Source organism: Dermochelys coriacea, chromosome 8 (assembly GCF_009764565.3).
Source record: "Dermochelys coriacea isolate rDerCor1 chromosome 8, rDerCor1.pri.v4, whole genome shotgun sequence".
NCBI classification, from domain to species: domain Eukaryota; kingdom Metazoa; phylum Chordata; order Testudines; family Dermochelyidae; genus Dermochelys; species Dermochelys coriacea.
This window is the reverse complement of record NC_050075.1, coordinates 38,373,932-38,390,520: the sequence shown is the minus strand read 5'-3', so window position 1 is coordinate 38,390,520 and position 16,589 is coordinate 38,373,932. Positions and strand designations below refer to the sequence as shown.

At 41.6% G+C, this 16,589-nt stretch overlaps 3 protein-coding genes across 17 annotated transcripts in view; all 3 read right to left on the bottom strand.

Annotated features, from left to right (window-relative positions):
- The window catches only part of LOC119859868 (protocadherin gamma-A10-like), a 159,159-nt gene extending 153,310 nt beyond the window's left edge, over positions 1 to 5,849 (bottom strand). The window contains 3 exon segments of the mRNA XM_043490686.1: positions 1,176 to 1,392; positions 1,394 to 3,789; positions 5,280 to 5,849. Coding sequence (XP_043346621.1) covers positions 1,176 to 1,392; positions 1,394 to 3,789; positions 5,280 to 5,849 — 3,183 coding nt within the window.
- LOC119859844 (protocadherin gamma-C5-like) overlaps positions 1 to 16,589 on the bottom strand; it is a 372,734-nt gene that overhangs the window by 165,629 nt on the left and 190,516 nt on the right. Inside the window, exon 1 of one of the 15 annotated variants that reach the window (XM_043490738.1) lies at positions 7,662 to 7,963. The exons of the other annotated variants lie outside the window; for them this stretch is intronic. Coding sequence (XP_043346673.1) covers positions 7,662 to 7,706 — 45 coding nt within the window. The 5' untranslated portion in view covers positions 7,707 to 7,963. Of the gene's footprint in view, positions 1 to 7,661; positions 7,964 to 16,589 lie in introns of those variants that run through there. 15 annotated transcript variants of the gene reach the window in all.
- LOC122455503 (protocadherin gamma-B2-like) lies at positions 5,940 to 7,652 on the bottom strand. The gene has a single exon (XM_043490747.1). The coding sequence runs from the start codon at positions 7,581 to 7,583 to the stop codon at positions 5,955 to 5,957; it is 1,629 nt and encodes a 542-aa protein (XP_043346682.1). The 5' UTR covers positions 7,584 to 7,652; the 3' UTR covers positions 5,940 to 5,954.

The following is a 16,589-nucleotide window of genomic DNA, read 5'->3' as shown; positions in this document are numbered from 1 at the left end:
AATTTATAAACCCAATCTTCAAAGGACACCACCAGGATCCAACATAAGGCTCTGATAATTTGTTTTTGTATATGAGTCAGAGTTCACTGCATTAACACTGACCAAGGGATTTAATATAGTGACTAGTTAGCTCTCATTTCAAATATATAATCGTGACTATGTATGAGAACGTTTTCTCTAATAATAAAATTACTACAAAGTCATGCTATAACCTCCTTTATAAACGTTGAATCAAACCATTAAATGTTTCAAGGCCCAACGGTAATACACAAACAACAAAAATTATAGACATTATTGCATATTATAATGATGCCATATATGCTAGTTTCATAATTCTGCATTTCTGACATTTACATAATAATAGATAAGGGTGGAATTTAAATGCATTTGGTTTAAAAATTGGATTAATCCTCTATAAGCTGATAGGTATATCTTCACCAACAAGTAAGTAATCTACAAATAATTATAAAGTAATGATTATGTCCCGACTCAGCAAAGAATCTATATCAGGAGGGCTATTTACTTGTTTACATTTATACAGGTGCGTGTCTTAAGGTGCGTGCTGAATGGGTGCTTATATAATGTGCTGTATAAAAAATGTCCATAACTTTCAAACGTGAAAGGCCAGACTATTGGGAACATGTATATCAATAGGGAAATATTTAAATAATTAAAGGAAAAAACTATGATTGTACGCATGATTAAATTATATTATGCAAAAAAATAAGGTAGTCCTTTTACTACGTTAAATTTAAGAGGTTCACGGTCTTCAAATCAACCTGTCTTCCAATAAAATTGAAGTACTGTATACACTGACATTTCTGTACTATCCCAGGTAGGTAACAGATATATGAAGATACAGGAAGATAACCTGGTTTCAAACAAACATTAAAAGGGTGTAATTTCACCGAAAAAATAGAAACAAAGTACCATTTAAAAAGAAAAGGTAAATGATTGAAAATTAATATATCGAAAGTCACACATTCTAATGCTCCGAGAGCCAACCCTTGCAACATAGAAGACACAGTTCACTATTGACTTCAGTGGGGCCTGGAATTACCGCCTTTCCTCCTCTCACAAACAAACACAAAGAATCATTTTCCTCTACATTGCCCGAGAAACAAACAATATATACTTTCGACCCAAAGAACGAAGACACAATAACCTTAGCTCACCTAAACAGAGGTCCGATCCCCGTTACTAATGCTTACATCCTCAATAACTAGAATAGGATCCTTTATCGCACAAGTTTGCTCACTACTCAGAGTATTTGAATAGTTTGTTTTGGAGAAGTTGAATTGGCTTTTTCTGGAGTCCATGGTTAGAGAACCCTAATGTGAGTAGGAGTAAACAAAAGCTCTGACTCCATCGATCCCCACAAACGGGAGCGCCACTGAAAGTCACACTCGAGGAATCAAACAGCTGCGAGTTTCTCCACCTGCGGAGCCTCAGGGTAAGTAACACTATGATAAAGGTAAAGAACAAGCAGGAAACGGAAGCCACGGCGATCACCAAATACAAGGTGAGGCTGGACTGGGGGTCTGCAGGAGCTGAGAGGCTGCTTAAATCGGAGAGGATTTCGGGGATGCTGTCAGTCACCACCACCGTGACAGTGGCCGTGGCAGAGAGAGGGGGCTGCCCGTTGTCCTTCACTGAAACCACCAGACTTTGCTTGAGCGCATCTTTGTCTACGAAGGAGCGAGCTGTCCTGATCTCGCCGCTGTGGAGTCCTACAGAGAAGAGCCCCGGCTCTGTAGCCTTCAGCAGCTGGTAGGAGAGCCAGGCGTTCTGCCCGGAGTCTGCATCCACCGCCACCACCTTAGTGACCAGGTAACCCGGCTCGGAGGAGCGAGGGGCCAACTCCACTCCCGTGGAGCCATCGGTGGGAAAGGAGGGGTGTAAGATGTGTGGGCTGTTGTCATTCTGATCCAGTATAAAGAGAGTGACGGAGACATTACTGCTGAGAGGTGGGGAACCCCCATCCTGAGCCTGCACTTGGAACCGAATCTCCCGGCACTGTTCGTAATCGAAGGAGCGCAGAGCGTAGAGAGCCCCAGTCTCGGAGTTAATGGAGATGGAGGAGGACAGCGGAACTTCCTGGATCTGAGTTCCAGTAATGGAGTAAGTGATTCGGGAGTTGTCCTCCATGTTGTAGTCATTTGCCTTTACAGAGCAAACGGAAGCTCCTTTAACATTGTTTTCTCTGACGTACGAAATATAGGACGTCTGGTTAAATATAGGAGGATTATCATTTTCGTCTGAAACTTGTAGAAAGATGGAAGTAACTGAAGACAAAGGAGGAGTCCCTTGATCCGTGGCTATAACTGTTACATTGTAATTCGATGCCTGCTCCCTGTCCAGGGTTCTGTCAATCACCAAACTGTAATAATTATCTAATAATTTCTTCAGCCGGAAGGGGAGGTTGCTGGATATGGAGCACGTGACTTCCCCATTCTCTCCGGAATCTAGATCTTGCACATTTAAAAGGGCGATCACAGTTCCGCGGGGAGAGTCCTCAGGGATGGAGTTGACGAGAGATGTGATTGTTAATTCTGGAGCGTTGTCATTCACATCGCTAACAACGATCAGTATTTTCGATCTGTCGAAATGGCCTCCCCCGTCATGGGCTTGCACTTCGATTTCATATAATGCGGATTCCTCAAAGTCCAAGTTCCCCACGACTGTTACTTCTCCCGTCCTAGAATCCAAGTGGAATATTTGGGAACCTTTTCCCACGATTGTTCTGAATGAGTATTTTAACTCTTTGTTGACTCCTTCATCCGGATCAGTGGCTTTTACTGATACCACCGTGGAACCTTTCGGCACATTTTCCAAAACCCTCGCTCTATAGATAGCCTCAGTGAAAACGGGCGCGTTGTCATTTGCATCAAGAACAATAACGCGGATTTGCGCAGTGCGGGACCTGACTGGATCTCCTCCGTCAGTGGCTGTGAGGATTAGATCGTGAACAGCTTGTTCTACCCGGTCTAGAGACTTTTCCAGCACCAGCTCGGCATATTTCACATCATTGGTTCTAGTTTGCACATCCAGAGAGAAATGCCTATTATCGCTCAGTTGATATATCTGGATAGAATTAATTCCCACATCTGGATCCTGCGACCGCTGCAGGGAAATCCGGGTCTGTACTGCTGTTGTCTCGCTGATTTTTAACTCTAATTTCTCTGATTAGAAGCCTGGAGCATTATCATTAATATCTATGATTTCAACTTCAACTGGAAAAAGCTTCGCTTTATCCTCAAGGAGAACCTCAAGCTTTATCAAACATATCCCTATCCGGCCACAGATCTCCTCTCTGTCTATTCTGTCTGTGGTGTATAAATGGCCACTCTTAACATTCAAAGCAAAATACTGACTCCTACCTCTGGCAACAATGCGGACACAGCAGTCTGAGAGCTCTTTTAGATCCAGTCCCAAATCCTTTGCTATATTCCCCCCGAAAGAGCCTGTGTGCGTTTCCTCCGGGATCGAATAGCGAATCTGACCAGAAACCGCCTCCCAAACGGGAACCAATAAAAAACAAAACAGGGCTCGCCGTTTGCAGTCCCGGAGACTTTGTATATACTCAATTTTTCTCCGGATGTATATAGTGCTCTGATTCCCAGTCAGGTATGGATTTTCTTTTAACCGTAGTCCTATTTTCGCAACCACTGATGTTAAAATTAAGCCTGTTTCATAAATATTTCTCTGTAAAATTCCTCTGAGTCTGATCTCTGTGTTCTGTGCTGTGTAGCTGCGGGTGGGGTTGGCTGGATCTCTCTTTCCATTCCTCTGCCTGATTGGCGCTCAGAGTCTCAACCAATAACTGCAATTTTTAAAAAAAAATCCAACACCTTTCTATCTGTTTATTAATTAATCTTTCCCCACGACTATTTACTTATAGTTACTTCCTCTATTTAAAATGTATACACTTACCAATACGCCTTTTTGAGTTTTACATGGAATTACGGTAAGTAAATAGTCCTTGATAAGCAATTATTTAAGTAGAGTTCGTTGTGCTAAAGGAACACAGATGTACTATTTATTTCCCAGACTACAGGGTGATATCACAGTTGTATTTGCCTGAATAAAATACAGCTGTGTGTATACATTTGTCAGGGGTTCACAAAGATATTTTAATGGAAAAATATTGTATATGTTTACACATAGTAATGCAATTTATATATCAGAAAATAAGAGTGTTTCTCTCTCCTCTTAAACAGAGACTTACTCTTTCACGATGGCATAGACTGATCATTGCTGCATGTTGAGGGATATTTTAAATCCCACCAATTAATTTTCAGTAAACACAATTATTAAGGAGGAATGAGGACAGAATACCAGCTGTATATTGTCATCTGTCATGGGAAAATAGACAGTTACTAAAATTACACTGGCTAATATCCCGTAGGTATTGTGATACAACACTAAGTAAGGTGGTATGATATTCCTGATTATTCGTTTGTGGTACCTAATATATATCCAAAGTGGTTATGTTTTCTATCTACTAATGCAGAATCACGACCAGAGAGGGAAAGAGGTTTAGAGAGTTCTATATAGAAAAAAGAGAGAAAATTATAGGCCAAAATCTCGTGGACTCCTGCAGAATTAACAACTATATGTAAGTATATCCAGGCAATGTTTTACATTTAATTTCTAGTTTAGTTTAACTTTTCTATTGGAAGAATATTTGGTTTTGTATATGACATACTTCTGTGCTACTTACTTATTTTTAATTAAAGTGGAAAAGTTATAGACAATGACACATAGGTCCTTCATGATATCATTTGGAAGTAACAATTGGCTCCACGTTCTGTTACAAACTTTGCTTTGAAACTGTATTGAAGTTCCCTGCCAACTATGGACTGTAGCATATTGGTAAATGTAATATTTAAAATGTCCAATGTTATAATTCTTCGAATAGTCCATCACTGACTAACGTCTTTCCTTCAAAATTTCTAACAGGATGATGAGAGTAGAATTTTCACATTCCATAAATCTTAGGTAAGACAGTTACTGCTATAAAATGTATATCAGCAACTCGCAATAATACCAGAACTTTGAACACTTTGATCCATTCAACAGGCACTAACCACCGGTTGATACCAAACATTTACTACACCGAAGAGAAATAATGCACACATATAAAATATAATTAATCTAAAAACCTTTTAGTTCACATGATTATACATATTTATGAATATCATTTTTCATTGTCTGAATAATTTAATTAAAAATCAGAGAAGCGACACATTAACTAACGCGATAATGCAAAAACTCACCTTGAGAAGAGTTTCGGATCCGGATTTGGGTGCTTCAGAACCACAATTATTCCCAAGTAAAATCCCAGAGTTGTCATTGCAAAGGATATTCTCAGATGTAATGTTATGGTCACTACTTTTAAGCAAGTTAAATCCATTTTGCCCGCAGTCTGTAGCCAAACACAAATTATAGGAATACGGCAAGGTCCCATCTTTGTAATCTGGTAGGAATCTGGGATCAGCCTTGGAATAAAGAGCAGGCATGACATACTGAAGAATAGAGGAACCTTTTGAACTTCTAACTTTCATGGCTATCACCACTATAATTGTAATTAGAAATAAAAATGAGATCAGGGCTAAAGCCAACACCAAGTAGAACTGTAAATCAGACTGAGATGCCGAGTCACCCGATAGGTCGCTCATTTCCGGAAGAGCCTCTTGGAAGTTCTCCGCAAACACCAGGTTGAGAGTCACTGTGGCGGACAGAGGCGGCTGCCCGTTGTCCTTCACCAGGGTGACCAGCCTGTGCTTCACGGCATCTCTGTCCGCAAAGGCGCGGGCTGTCCGGATCTCCCCGCTCTGCAGCCCCATGCTGAAGAGCGCCGGGTCCGTGGCCTGGAGCAACTCGTATGAGAGCCAGGCATTGTGTCCCGAGTCAGCATCCACCGCCACCACCTTAGTCACCACATAACCTGACTAGGCCGAGCGAGGGACCATCTCGAACAAGGCGGAGCCATCGGCTCCGACGGAAGGGTACAGGATGCGAGGGGCGTTATCATTCTCATCCACAATAAACACCCTGACGGTGACATTGCTGCTGAGAGGCGGGGACCCGCCGTCTTGGGCCTTCACTTGCATCTCAAACTCCCGGAATTGCTCGTAGTCGAAGGCGCGCTGCGCATAGATCGCTCCGGTCTGGGAGTTAATGGAGATGTAGGAGGAGAGAGGCAGCTCCTGGAGGCTGCTGCTCAGGATGGAGTAAGTGACTCGGGCGTTCCGGTCCAGATCCCGGTCTGAGGCTTTTACACTGAAAATAGAGGCCCCGGAGGGATTGTTCTCTGGCACATAGGCGGTGTAGGAAGGTTTCTCAAAGACAGGGGCGTTGTCATTGATATCCGAGATCTGCAACAGGATGGTTTTCTGGGTGGAGAGGGGGGGAGTGCCTTTGTCTGTGGCGGTGATTGTGATATTGTATTCCGGGGTCCTCTCCCTGTCCAGGATACTGTCTGTGAGGAGTTTGTAGTAGTTATTAGAGGAGGATATTATTTTAAACGGAAAATTATCTTGAATGTGACAGGTGACTTCTCCATTTTCTCCATCGTCTCGGTCACGGGCTTTCATCAGAGCTATCACTGTCCCGGGCACTGAATCTTCTGGAATTGGACTGGACACGGATGTGAGTGTCATTTCGGGAATATTGTCGTTCTCATCTAGAATTTCTATATGAACTTTGCAGTGGTCAGTGAGACCTCCCCCATCCCTCGCTTCTACACCCATTATATAACTATTTGTTTCTTCAAAATCCAGAAATCCTTTTGTTGTAATTATTCCGTTACAAGAATCTAAACTTAACAGATGTCTTGCACTCTGTGGTATGTTGCTGAAAGCATATGTTATTTTTGCATATGTACCTTCATCTTCATCAATGGCTTTAACCTGAAGCACTAAAGAGCCCTTTGGTAGATTTTCCTTCAGGTTGACTTTGTAGATCTCTTCAGTGAATATAGGGGGTTTGTCATTAGCGTCAGTAACAGTTATTTTAATCTGAGCTGTTCCAGTTCTGACTGGATCTCCCCCATCCACAGCCGTCAGGATCAAGTGATGGGAACTCTGCTTCTCTCGATCCAAAGGTTTCTCTAACACCAATTCTGCCTGCTTTTTTCCATCTGGATTTTCCTTCAATTTCAAGATAAAATACAGATTTGGATTGAGCTGGTAACCCCGCAGTGAATTGGCTCCAACATCGAGATCTTGCGCAGGATCTAGAGGAAATCGCGCACCAGGTTGTGCTAATTCATTAATTTCTAAATCAGTATTATTTTTAATAAACCGCGGTGCATTATCATTAATGTCTTGGATTGCGACATTCACGTGGAAAACATTCAAAGGGTTTTCAACCACAGCTTCTAAATTTAGGAAACAAATCGGTGATGTCCCACATACCTCCTCCCGGTCTATCCTGTTGTTCCCATAGAGATTGCCATTTTCCCCATTCACACTGAAGTATGGCTTTTCCGAATCGACACGCAGCTTTCGTTGAGGCAGCTCCCTGTCATTTAACCCCAAATCCTTGGCTAGATTCCCCACAAGGGAACCTTTGGCCATTTCCTCAGGAATCAAATAAAGAATTTGCTCCGAGACCGCCCGGCAGAACACAGAGAATAAGAAGGAAAACAACAGTACCTGCCTTGTGACTGCCTGGCCCGGCTCTCTGTGTCTGGTTTCCATATCAGGCACTCTCGGCACTGTGTTTCTTTGCCTTTTTTATTCTGAATCGATTCTCCGTTCCAAATTTCCCTCGGCTTGTCAGAATCCTCGTGGGTCGGAAATGAAATATAAATGAAAGCTATTCCCCTGCTAGAGTATAGCAATCCGAGAGGTTTGGTTTTTCCGCGACACTGTGTCTCTCTGCTGCGTTTCTTCAGAGATCTGAACAGTACAATAGTGCAATAGGTTTGGCTCCGTCCAATAGGTCCCCGGCTGCAGCCCTGGCTCCGCATTGGCCAACAGCGGCACTCTGAGTCTTAGTGAGGGAACTGCCGCGAAATGCTCACATCCGGAGGCTGAAATACGCAAGACCCCGCAATATAGCGAAGCACAAATTCTTTCACAAACTAATTTTTGAGAGTTAAAAAATCATCAATATCTGAGAAGTGGAGACTCTGCAGACCAGGTAAATTAATAATGAACCAACTCCGAAGGTAAAATTCTCAGCGGAATGTTGCAAATTTCGTTTTCCTTTCCTTTAAGAGTACAACCGACTTCTTTAACCTCTTGATATAAAATACAATATATGTCTGTTGGTGTACTAAAGTGCCATTGCATGCATTTTCAGTGTTATAAGTAATCTCAGGTAAGGCAGTTTAGTTATCTCATATCCTCATTCGGTTAGATTATTTGTAAATTTCTGTTATTGCCATGGGCGATAACATGATTTTCATCGATAGAGTGCAGAGAACGTTATGTTGGAAGCTGAATACGGAATTTATTAAGTAAATTCAAAGTATACTTCTCTGAAGATGGAAATCTCTTACTTAAAACCCTTTGTTCACGGTTAGATGTACCCATTCTTATTTTATTTCTAAAATAATTTCCCGGTATGTGTATGAACGAGGCCTAGGAGTAAAGTGTAATCCTGTCCTCACAGAGGTCAACAGCAAATCTTTTATTGCTTCAGTGGTGTCAGGATTTCTCCCTTGAGAAACAGTTCCCTTCCCAGCTCCGACACAAAACTCCTAGGCAGGGGCTGAGTTTTCCTAAAAGCAGGGAGGCGGCACCAGGCCCCTTCCCGCCCCCTCCCCTCCTTTGCTCACGAGGCCCCAGCCCTGGCCAAGCCGGGGCGCGGAGCCCTGGCCCCTCCACCTGCTGGGGATGGGAGGGCCGAGAGCATCCCCCGGTGCCCTGTCTCCGTCTCGCGGGACCCCTGCCCACTGCAGGTGGAAGGTCCGCGCTGGCTCCCGACAGCTGCTTGCGCGGCTCTTACCCCTACCGGGCTCCGGCTTCCCGCCAGGCCTAGGGTGCCGTAGGGCCACCAGGGAAGCTGTGGGGAGCCGCGGAGCATCCATCTGTCCTGGGCGGGGGCCCGGGGGCGGGGACATGGGCCTGGGGCTGCTCTGGGCTCCCCCGGCCCGGGCAGGTGGAGGATCCCCGGCTCCGGCTTCCCAAGCTGCTGTTGTTCGGGTCGGGCTCCAAGCTTCCGTTCCGGGCTGCCTGACGGGGGTGGTAGGGGGGGAGAGATCTCAGGGGGAAGAGGAGGGGCTGGAGGCCGGGCCCTGGCAAAAAAAGTGAACGAACCTAGAGGGCCATAGTCCATTGGTCCCTGCTGTTCCAGCGCCCCTGCAAGGTGCAACATTTGGAAAGTTAATTAGTCCAAATTTTTAAAATTTGGAGTCTTCAAGTTAGGTACTTAAATCCATACTGAAAAGCCTAAATAAGTGTCTTGAATCTTGATTTTCAGCGACACTGAGCAACTTCAGCTGCCACTCACTTTATTGGGGATGTGTGAGTCCCCACGTACTGGAATATGAGTCCTTTTATATAATTGACTAAATATTGATTCACATGCCTAATAACAACGTTTGAACACTTTGATTTAATCTCTCTGTGCCTGAGCTTTCTCTTAGTTAATTTGGAAATAATATAACTTTCCTAATTCACAGAATTGTTGTGAGACTAAATTAATCATTGTTTGTAGTTTACTGTGAGCCTGATCCAAGGCCCACTGAAATCAATAAAAATAAGAATCCCACTGACTTCAATAGGTTTTTGGATCAGGCCCCTTAAAACGCTTGGATGGAAGGGAGTTGTCAGGGGTCCTTCCCCACTCTGAACTCTAGGGGTACAGATGTGGGGACCCTCATGAAAGACCCCCCTGAGCTTATTTTTACCAGTTTAGGTTAAAAACTTTCCCAAGGCACAAACTTTGCCTTGTCCTTGAACAGTATGATGCCACCTCCAAGTGTTTTAGACAAAGAACAGGGAAAGGACCACTTGGAGTTCCTATTTCCCCAAAATATCCTCCCAAGCCCTTACACCCCCTTTCCTGGGGAGACCTGAGAATAAACAAGATGAGCACAAACCAGCCTAGGATTTATAAGACCCAAAAAACCCAATCAGATTCTTAAAAATCAGAACTTTATTAGAAGAACAAAAAAAGATAAGAGAACAACTCTGTAAGATCAGAATGGAAGATAATCTTACAGGCAGTCAGATTCAAAACATAGGGAATCCCTCTAAATAAAACCTTAAGTTACAAAAAGACACAAAAACAGGAATACACATTTCCTCCAGCACAGTGAATTTCACAAGCCAAAACAAAGAAAACCTAACACATTTTCTATCTAGATTACTTACTAACTTTACAGGAGTTGGAGGGCTTCCATCCTTGGTCTGTTCCCAGCAAAGGTATCACACAGACAGACAAAAGCCTCCCTCCCCCCTCCAGATTTAAAAGTATCTCGCCCCCACATTGGTCATTTTGGGTCAGGTGCCAGCCAGGTTATCTGAGCTTCTTAACCCTTTACAGATAAAAGGACTTTGCCTCTGGCCAGGAGGGATTTTATAGCACTGTGTACAGAAAAGTGGTTATCCTTCCCTTTATATTTATGACAGGAGTATATAAGTGTGAAGTATCACAAAGATGTTCTAATGAGAACAGACCAACATAGAGAGTATAAAAATTATGAGATAACTAAAAATAAGGGATTTTACTTTTTTTCTTATAGGCATTCCATAGTTATAATCCAAGTCAGATACCAAAGAGGACATTTCCTCATGAACAAAACAAACAGTTCTCAATAGAAATATTAGGTACTCCAAATATGAAACATTTAATGGAATAGTGAAAATATTGACATAAAAATATTCTTCAAAAATATCAGTAGGTGAAGGGACACAATGCAGGTCTTCAATAAATGTATTTATTTAGTTGTCAGAATCCACTGCAATACCTCACACCAAAGTATTTCATCTAGTGATTAATCACATATGTGATGTCAGAGAATGACTGTTCCTAAAGAAACTACTAGAAAGATGTGTGAGAAACTTTTCTGTATTCTTATGAATAATTATTATAAAGTAATTATATAGCCCACTTTTAATCAACCATTAAAATGTGTTTAGGCCCAACAGAAAGACACAAATAAAAACATATAGAGATTAATATGACATGTTAAAATGATAGGATATGCTATTTATGCTAGCTCCATAATTCTGTATTTATTACGTTTACTGTATATGTATCAGTAGGGGCTAGATAATGCCATGTATGTATGGGATTAAATTAAATTTGTAGATTGAATATTAAAGAAGATTCTTTCTTTTAAAGTTGAGAGGTCCTCTAATCAGTGAGTCTTCTTCAAACATCCACATTTTATTTGAAAACTTGAAAAAATTTGAAAACGTAGAATTTTAAACATGGTAAAAGCATTTATGTGTGTTCAAAATTCAAATAAGCAGTGAGAATTTCACAAGAGAGGAAAAAATATCCTCCTAATCCAAACAAATAACAAACATTATTCCATAAATCCACAAAATTGATAGATACTTGTGTAACTTCCAGATGAAGAATACATATTTTAAAATACATATAAACTGGAGGAGATGAAAACCTTCACATAGTCTTCTCTATTATGCATGAAAGCACAAAGAATGTTATCAAATCAGTGACCAGAGGTCCTTAAATGACCTTCCAATCAGAAACAGAATGGCAATAATGGCCAATGTCAGGGCCAAACCTTCAAAAGGTCTATTGCTTCAAATTGTGCAGCTCAACATTGAGGGCCTATCTAATGCAAAGTGTGATTACCTCACAATGATCCTGTAGATTCCAAACATCTGTGCCTTTGAAGTACAAGAAACACACCTGGAGAGTGAAGGCCAGTGATAGAAGATCAATAGAGTCTGCATGTCTGCAAGCCATCACCCTACATATGGACTTGTGATGTACATAAAATATGACCTTAAGGATTCCATCGAAATCCTTTCTATTATGAAACCCTACTCAATCACCATCAAGAAAAGCTATCTGACAGTCATTAGCATATACAAGCCTCTGTCAATGGAATGATCATGTCCAGTTTTACCAACACCAAGCCATCCTACTATCTGTATTGGTGATTTCAATACCACCATAGCCTATGAGGCTATACAGGAACAACTATGCTGGAGCACATCCTGAGCTTTCACTGAAGAGAGCTTTCACTCTCCAATGCCAAATACTGTGGCATGTTCAGATCAGCCAGATGGAGGCAATGCTGTACTCCTGACATTTGTTTTGTGTCACTTGACATCCATGGCCACCCAATACCATTGAAAAGGTCAATTCTCAATTACTTTCCCAAGAGCAGACACAGCCCAGTCATGGTTTGCATAGGCCTACAATTTTCACTCATTCAATCCTCCCTGCAACTGCCCTGGAATCTACAGTCTGCTGACTGGCCTGGCTATGTGGTGATTGTAGAGGGCTCGATAAACCAGATTCCATTGTATTCCGCTAATTACCACCACTTTGTAGGCCTACTAATATTGACCACCAAATGAGCATTGCCTGGGGCTTCATAAAATCATTAACTCCTTGTTGGACAGAAGAGAGCAAGGCACTCTTCCAGAAATATCAAGCTGACAAAAGCCACAGGAGGGCAGTTACTAGAGGAGTTCCTTGAGGATTGGTCTTGGTAAAAAAATAACATTTTTATTACTGACCTTGGCACAAAAAGTGGGAGTGTGCTAATAAAATTTGTGGATGACACAAAGTTGGGAGGTATTGCCAACACAGAGTAGGACTGGAATATCATACAAGATCTGGACAACCTTGAAAACTGGAATAATAAAAAAATAGGATGGAATTTAATACTGTGAAGTGCAAGATAGGGACTTAAGGACTAACATCAAGAATTTTTGCTATAAGCTGGGGACTTATTAGTTGTAAGTAGTAGACGAGGAGAAAGACCAGGATGTACTGGTTGATCACAGGATGTGTATGAGCCACCCACATGATGCAGCCATGAAAAAAGGTTAATGAAGTCCTAGGATGCATCAGGCAAGGCATAGGTGCTGACTCCATGGGTGCTCTGGGGCTGGAGCACCCACAGGGAAAAATTGGTGGGTGCTCTGCACCCACTGGCAGCTCCCCACCCCGTCCCCTTGCCCCAGTTTATCACCTCTGCTCCACCTCCTCCCCTGAGTGTGCTGCCGCTTCTCCTCCCCTCTCTCCCAGCATTTGCTGTGTGAAACACCTGTTTCACGAAGCAAGCACTGGGAGGTGGGAGGAGAAGGAACATGGTGCACTTGCAGAAGAGGTGGGGCCGGGGTAGGGACTTGGGGGGGTCCAATAGGGGCAGGGAAGGGCAGAGTCAGACACTGTCTTCGGGACAAAACTAAAATGTTCCAGAGGAGGTCCAAATATGAGACATGGAATTCTGAAATTATTCGGTGTAAACACATTCATTATAAGATATCACGAGATGCAAGTATACAACATATGCCTCTGATAAATTTGTTTTTGTAAATTCATCAAAGTTCACTGTACTACAACAGACAAAAGCATTTTGACCTATTAGACAGATATATATGATATCAAAACATATATCTTTCCTTTAATAAACATTATATAAATGTTTGGAAACCTCTCTCTAATAATAAATAAATGATATAGTCATTATATAAACATTTATCCAATTCACTAAACCTAATAAGGCCTAACTATAAGACATACACACCAAAAATAGCTAGGTTAGGACATTTATAGAAATGTAATGTCATATTGTTTAGGATATGTAATTTATGCTACATTCATAATTCTCCATTTGTGATATTACAAAATGTAAAAGTTAGATGAGTGTGAAAATGACATAAGCATTTATTTATTTTATAGCTTTATGAAATTATTTGTTTATTTGAAACCCAGGCTATAACACTTTTCTATGAAAATGTCACTGCTGACTTGGGATTCAAATGTATATACATTTGTGTAGCCCAGAAAATGGGGAAAGCAAATTGTTTCTCTCTACTTCAAAAATTCTGTGCACCCACACATGCATGCACCCTGAGTGTGTATGTGCACACCCTTTGTGTTTGAGTGCATTCCATCTGTGTTAACATGTACACACATCCTTTGTGTGTTCGGCTGACTGCTCCACCCCGAGAATGGGGTGGGGAGGACATTCATTTTTTCTCCTTTTCTCCCTGTCACCATGCCTCCATGGGTCACAACTAAGAATACCAATTTCAGGACAAACTGCTGAGAAATAGAGCAGACAAACCTCAATACTGGTAGTTATTCTCCCATAAGATATACCAAACCAGGAACAAAAGTAAACTTATGTTTCACCACACTGGCTAATAAGAAGTCAGAAAAGCAGTCTTCTGAGGCATTCCAGTCCTGGATTCAACATCCAGACACTAGACTTAAAGATGAGTGGTTATTTAAAGCCAGTTTCATCAAACAAAAAGGTTCTTCTGATCCCAAAGAACCAGCCACATACCCAGGTCAATATATAACTCAGATCTTATCCAATAATCACACTGTTGCCAATCCTTTAGTATCTAAAATCTAAAAGTTTATTTATAAAAAGAAAGGTGAAAGTTAAAATTGGTTAAAGGAATCAAATACATGCAATAAATACAAAGTTCTTGGTTCAGGCTTGTAGCAGTGATGAAATAAACTGTTGGCTTGTTAAGTCTCTGGTTGCTTCCAAATCATTGGAAGGTCCTCAGTCCTTTGGTTAGGATGCTCCCATTCATGTAAGTCCATAATCTAGAGCAGGGGTTTCCAAACTTGATTCATGGCTTGTTTAGGGTAAGCCCCTGGTGGGCCGCAAGACACTTTGTTTACCTGTGCATCTGCAGCTATGGCTGCTCACAGCTCCCAGTGGCCACGGTATGCTGTTCCTGGCCAATGGGAGCTGCGGCAAGTGGTGTCCTGGCACCTCTTCCTGCAGCTCCCATTGGCTGGGAACGGCAAACCGCAGCCACTGGGAGCTGCAAGCAGCCATACCGGTGGACGCTCCAGTAAACAAAGCATCTCACGGCCCACCAGAGACTTACCCTGAACAAGCCGCAAATCAATTTTGGGAACCCCTGGTCTAGAGGTTTGAGCAGGAAAAAGGCCTAAGGCTGGTTTGCTTTAAGGGAACTATGTTGTTGGCTTCTGGGTAACTGGTAAGGTATTATAGAAGCTGTTTTGAGTCGAGCTTGGTGGATCTAAGTACTGGAATGATGACCAGCTTTGGGTATTCTCTGCCCCATTCTTTGCAGTTTGCCCTAATTAAGTAACCTCATTGTGGCTCCTCTGGGACCTGGTCACACTCCCTATGACTGAAGAGGTGTGCACTGGCCACTTCACCTTGAATTGCCCCTTGAAATATGTGATAACTACTTATGCTAAACAATCTGTTCCACCTTGTATTTAGCTATGACACTGAATACATTTCCCAGACTTGAAGAAGAGTTCTGTGTAAACTCAAAATCTTGTCTCTCTCACCAACAAAAGTTGATCCAATAAAAGATAGTACCTCATCCTCTTTGTTGGTCTCATATTGTTGGACCAAGAACTCTACAACACTGCATACATAAAGTTAAATTGTCATTTTCAAATGAAAGACATTGAAATATACATAAATATAACTACATCTATATAGCTGTTAAGAAACAGACAAACTGAACTTTATCTCTTTTTCCTTGCACATAAATCCTTCATTTTTTCTTCTAATTTGATATGAGTCTAGAGACAAGCAGTATATCTTCATTCCAAGTAAAAAGATCTAAAGATGCTAGGTCAGCTGAATCAGTGCCTTTATACAGAAATAGAAAAATTGTATTTTCTAATCATTAAAAACTGGTGCCAAAACTTATCTCTAATTAAAATAAAAGCAACAACAATAAAATCTGATGAGTAAATCTTCACTCACAACATTTAATTTGCAAAGGCCAGACTATTAGAAACAAGAAAATCAATGCTGCAGACAACTGGAAAAAACTTCAGATTAATTACTCAGCATAATTCTGCACTAACATAATTCTACACTACAACAGTAAAAACAAATTGAAGTCATATGACAGTGGAATTAAACTAACCATGTGAGAAAATTTTTTGTTGTCCCTGCAGTGGGGTAGATTTGAAGCTCATCAACATCTCATCAATGTGCCTTCCACTAACCTTAGTATTTTACATATTCAGAAATGTCTGGATATTTGTAACTTCCTAAACTAGGTCTCAAGAAATCTTAAAAAGATAATGTGGTTTAAAACAAATATTCAATAAAGAGTAATTTCATTTAAAATAATAAAGGAAAAGAATGTTTGTGCCATTTCAAAACAAATGGTGTATATTTCACAAGTAGGGTACTACCAAATTCACAACTATGAAAAACACATCACGGACCATGAAATCTGGTCTCCCCCATGTGAAATCTGGTCTTTTGTGTGCTTTTACCCTATATACAGATTTCACAGGGGAGATTAGTGTTTCTCAAATTGTGGGTCCTGACCCAAAAGGGAGTTGTGTGTGTGTGTGTGGGGGGGGGATGTTGTGGTATTGTCACATACCATGCCATGCCACCCTTATTTCTGAGCTGCTGCCTTCAGAGCTGTGTGGCTGGAGAGTGGCGGCTG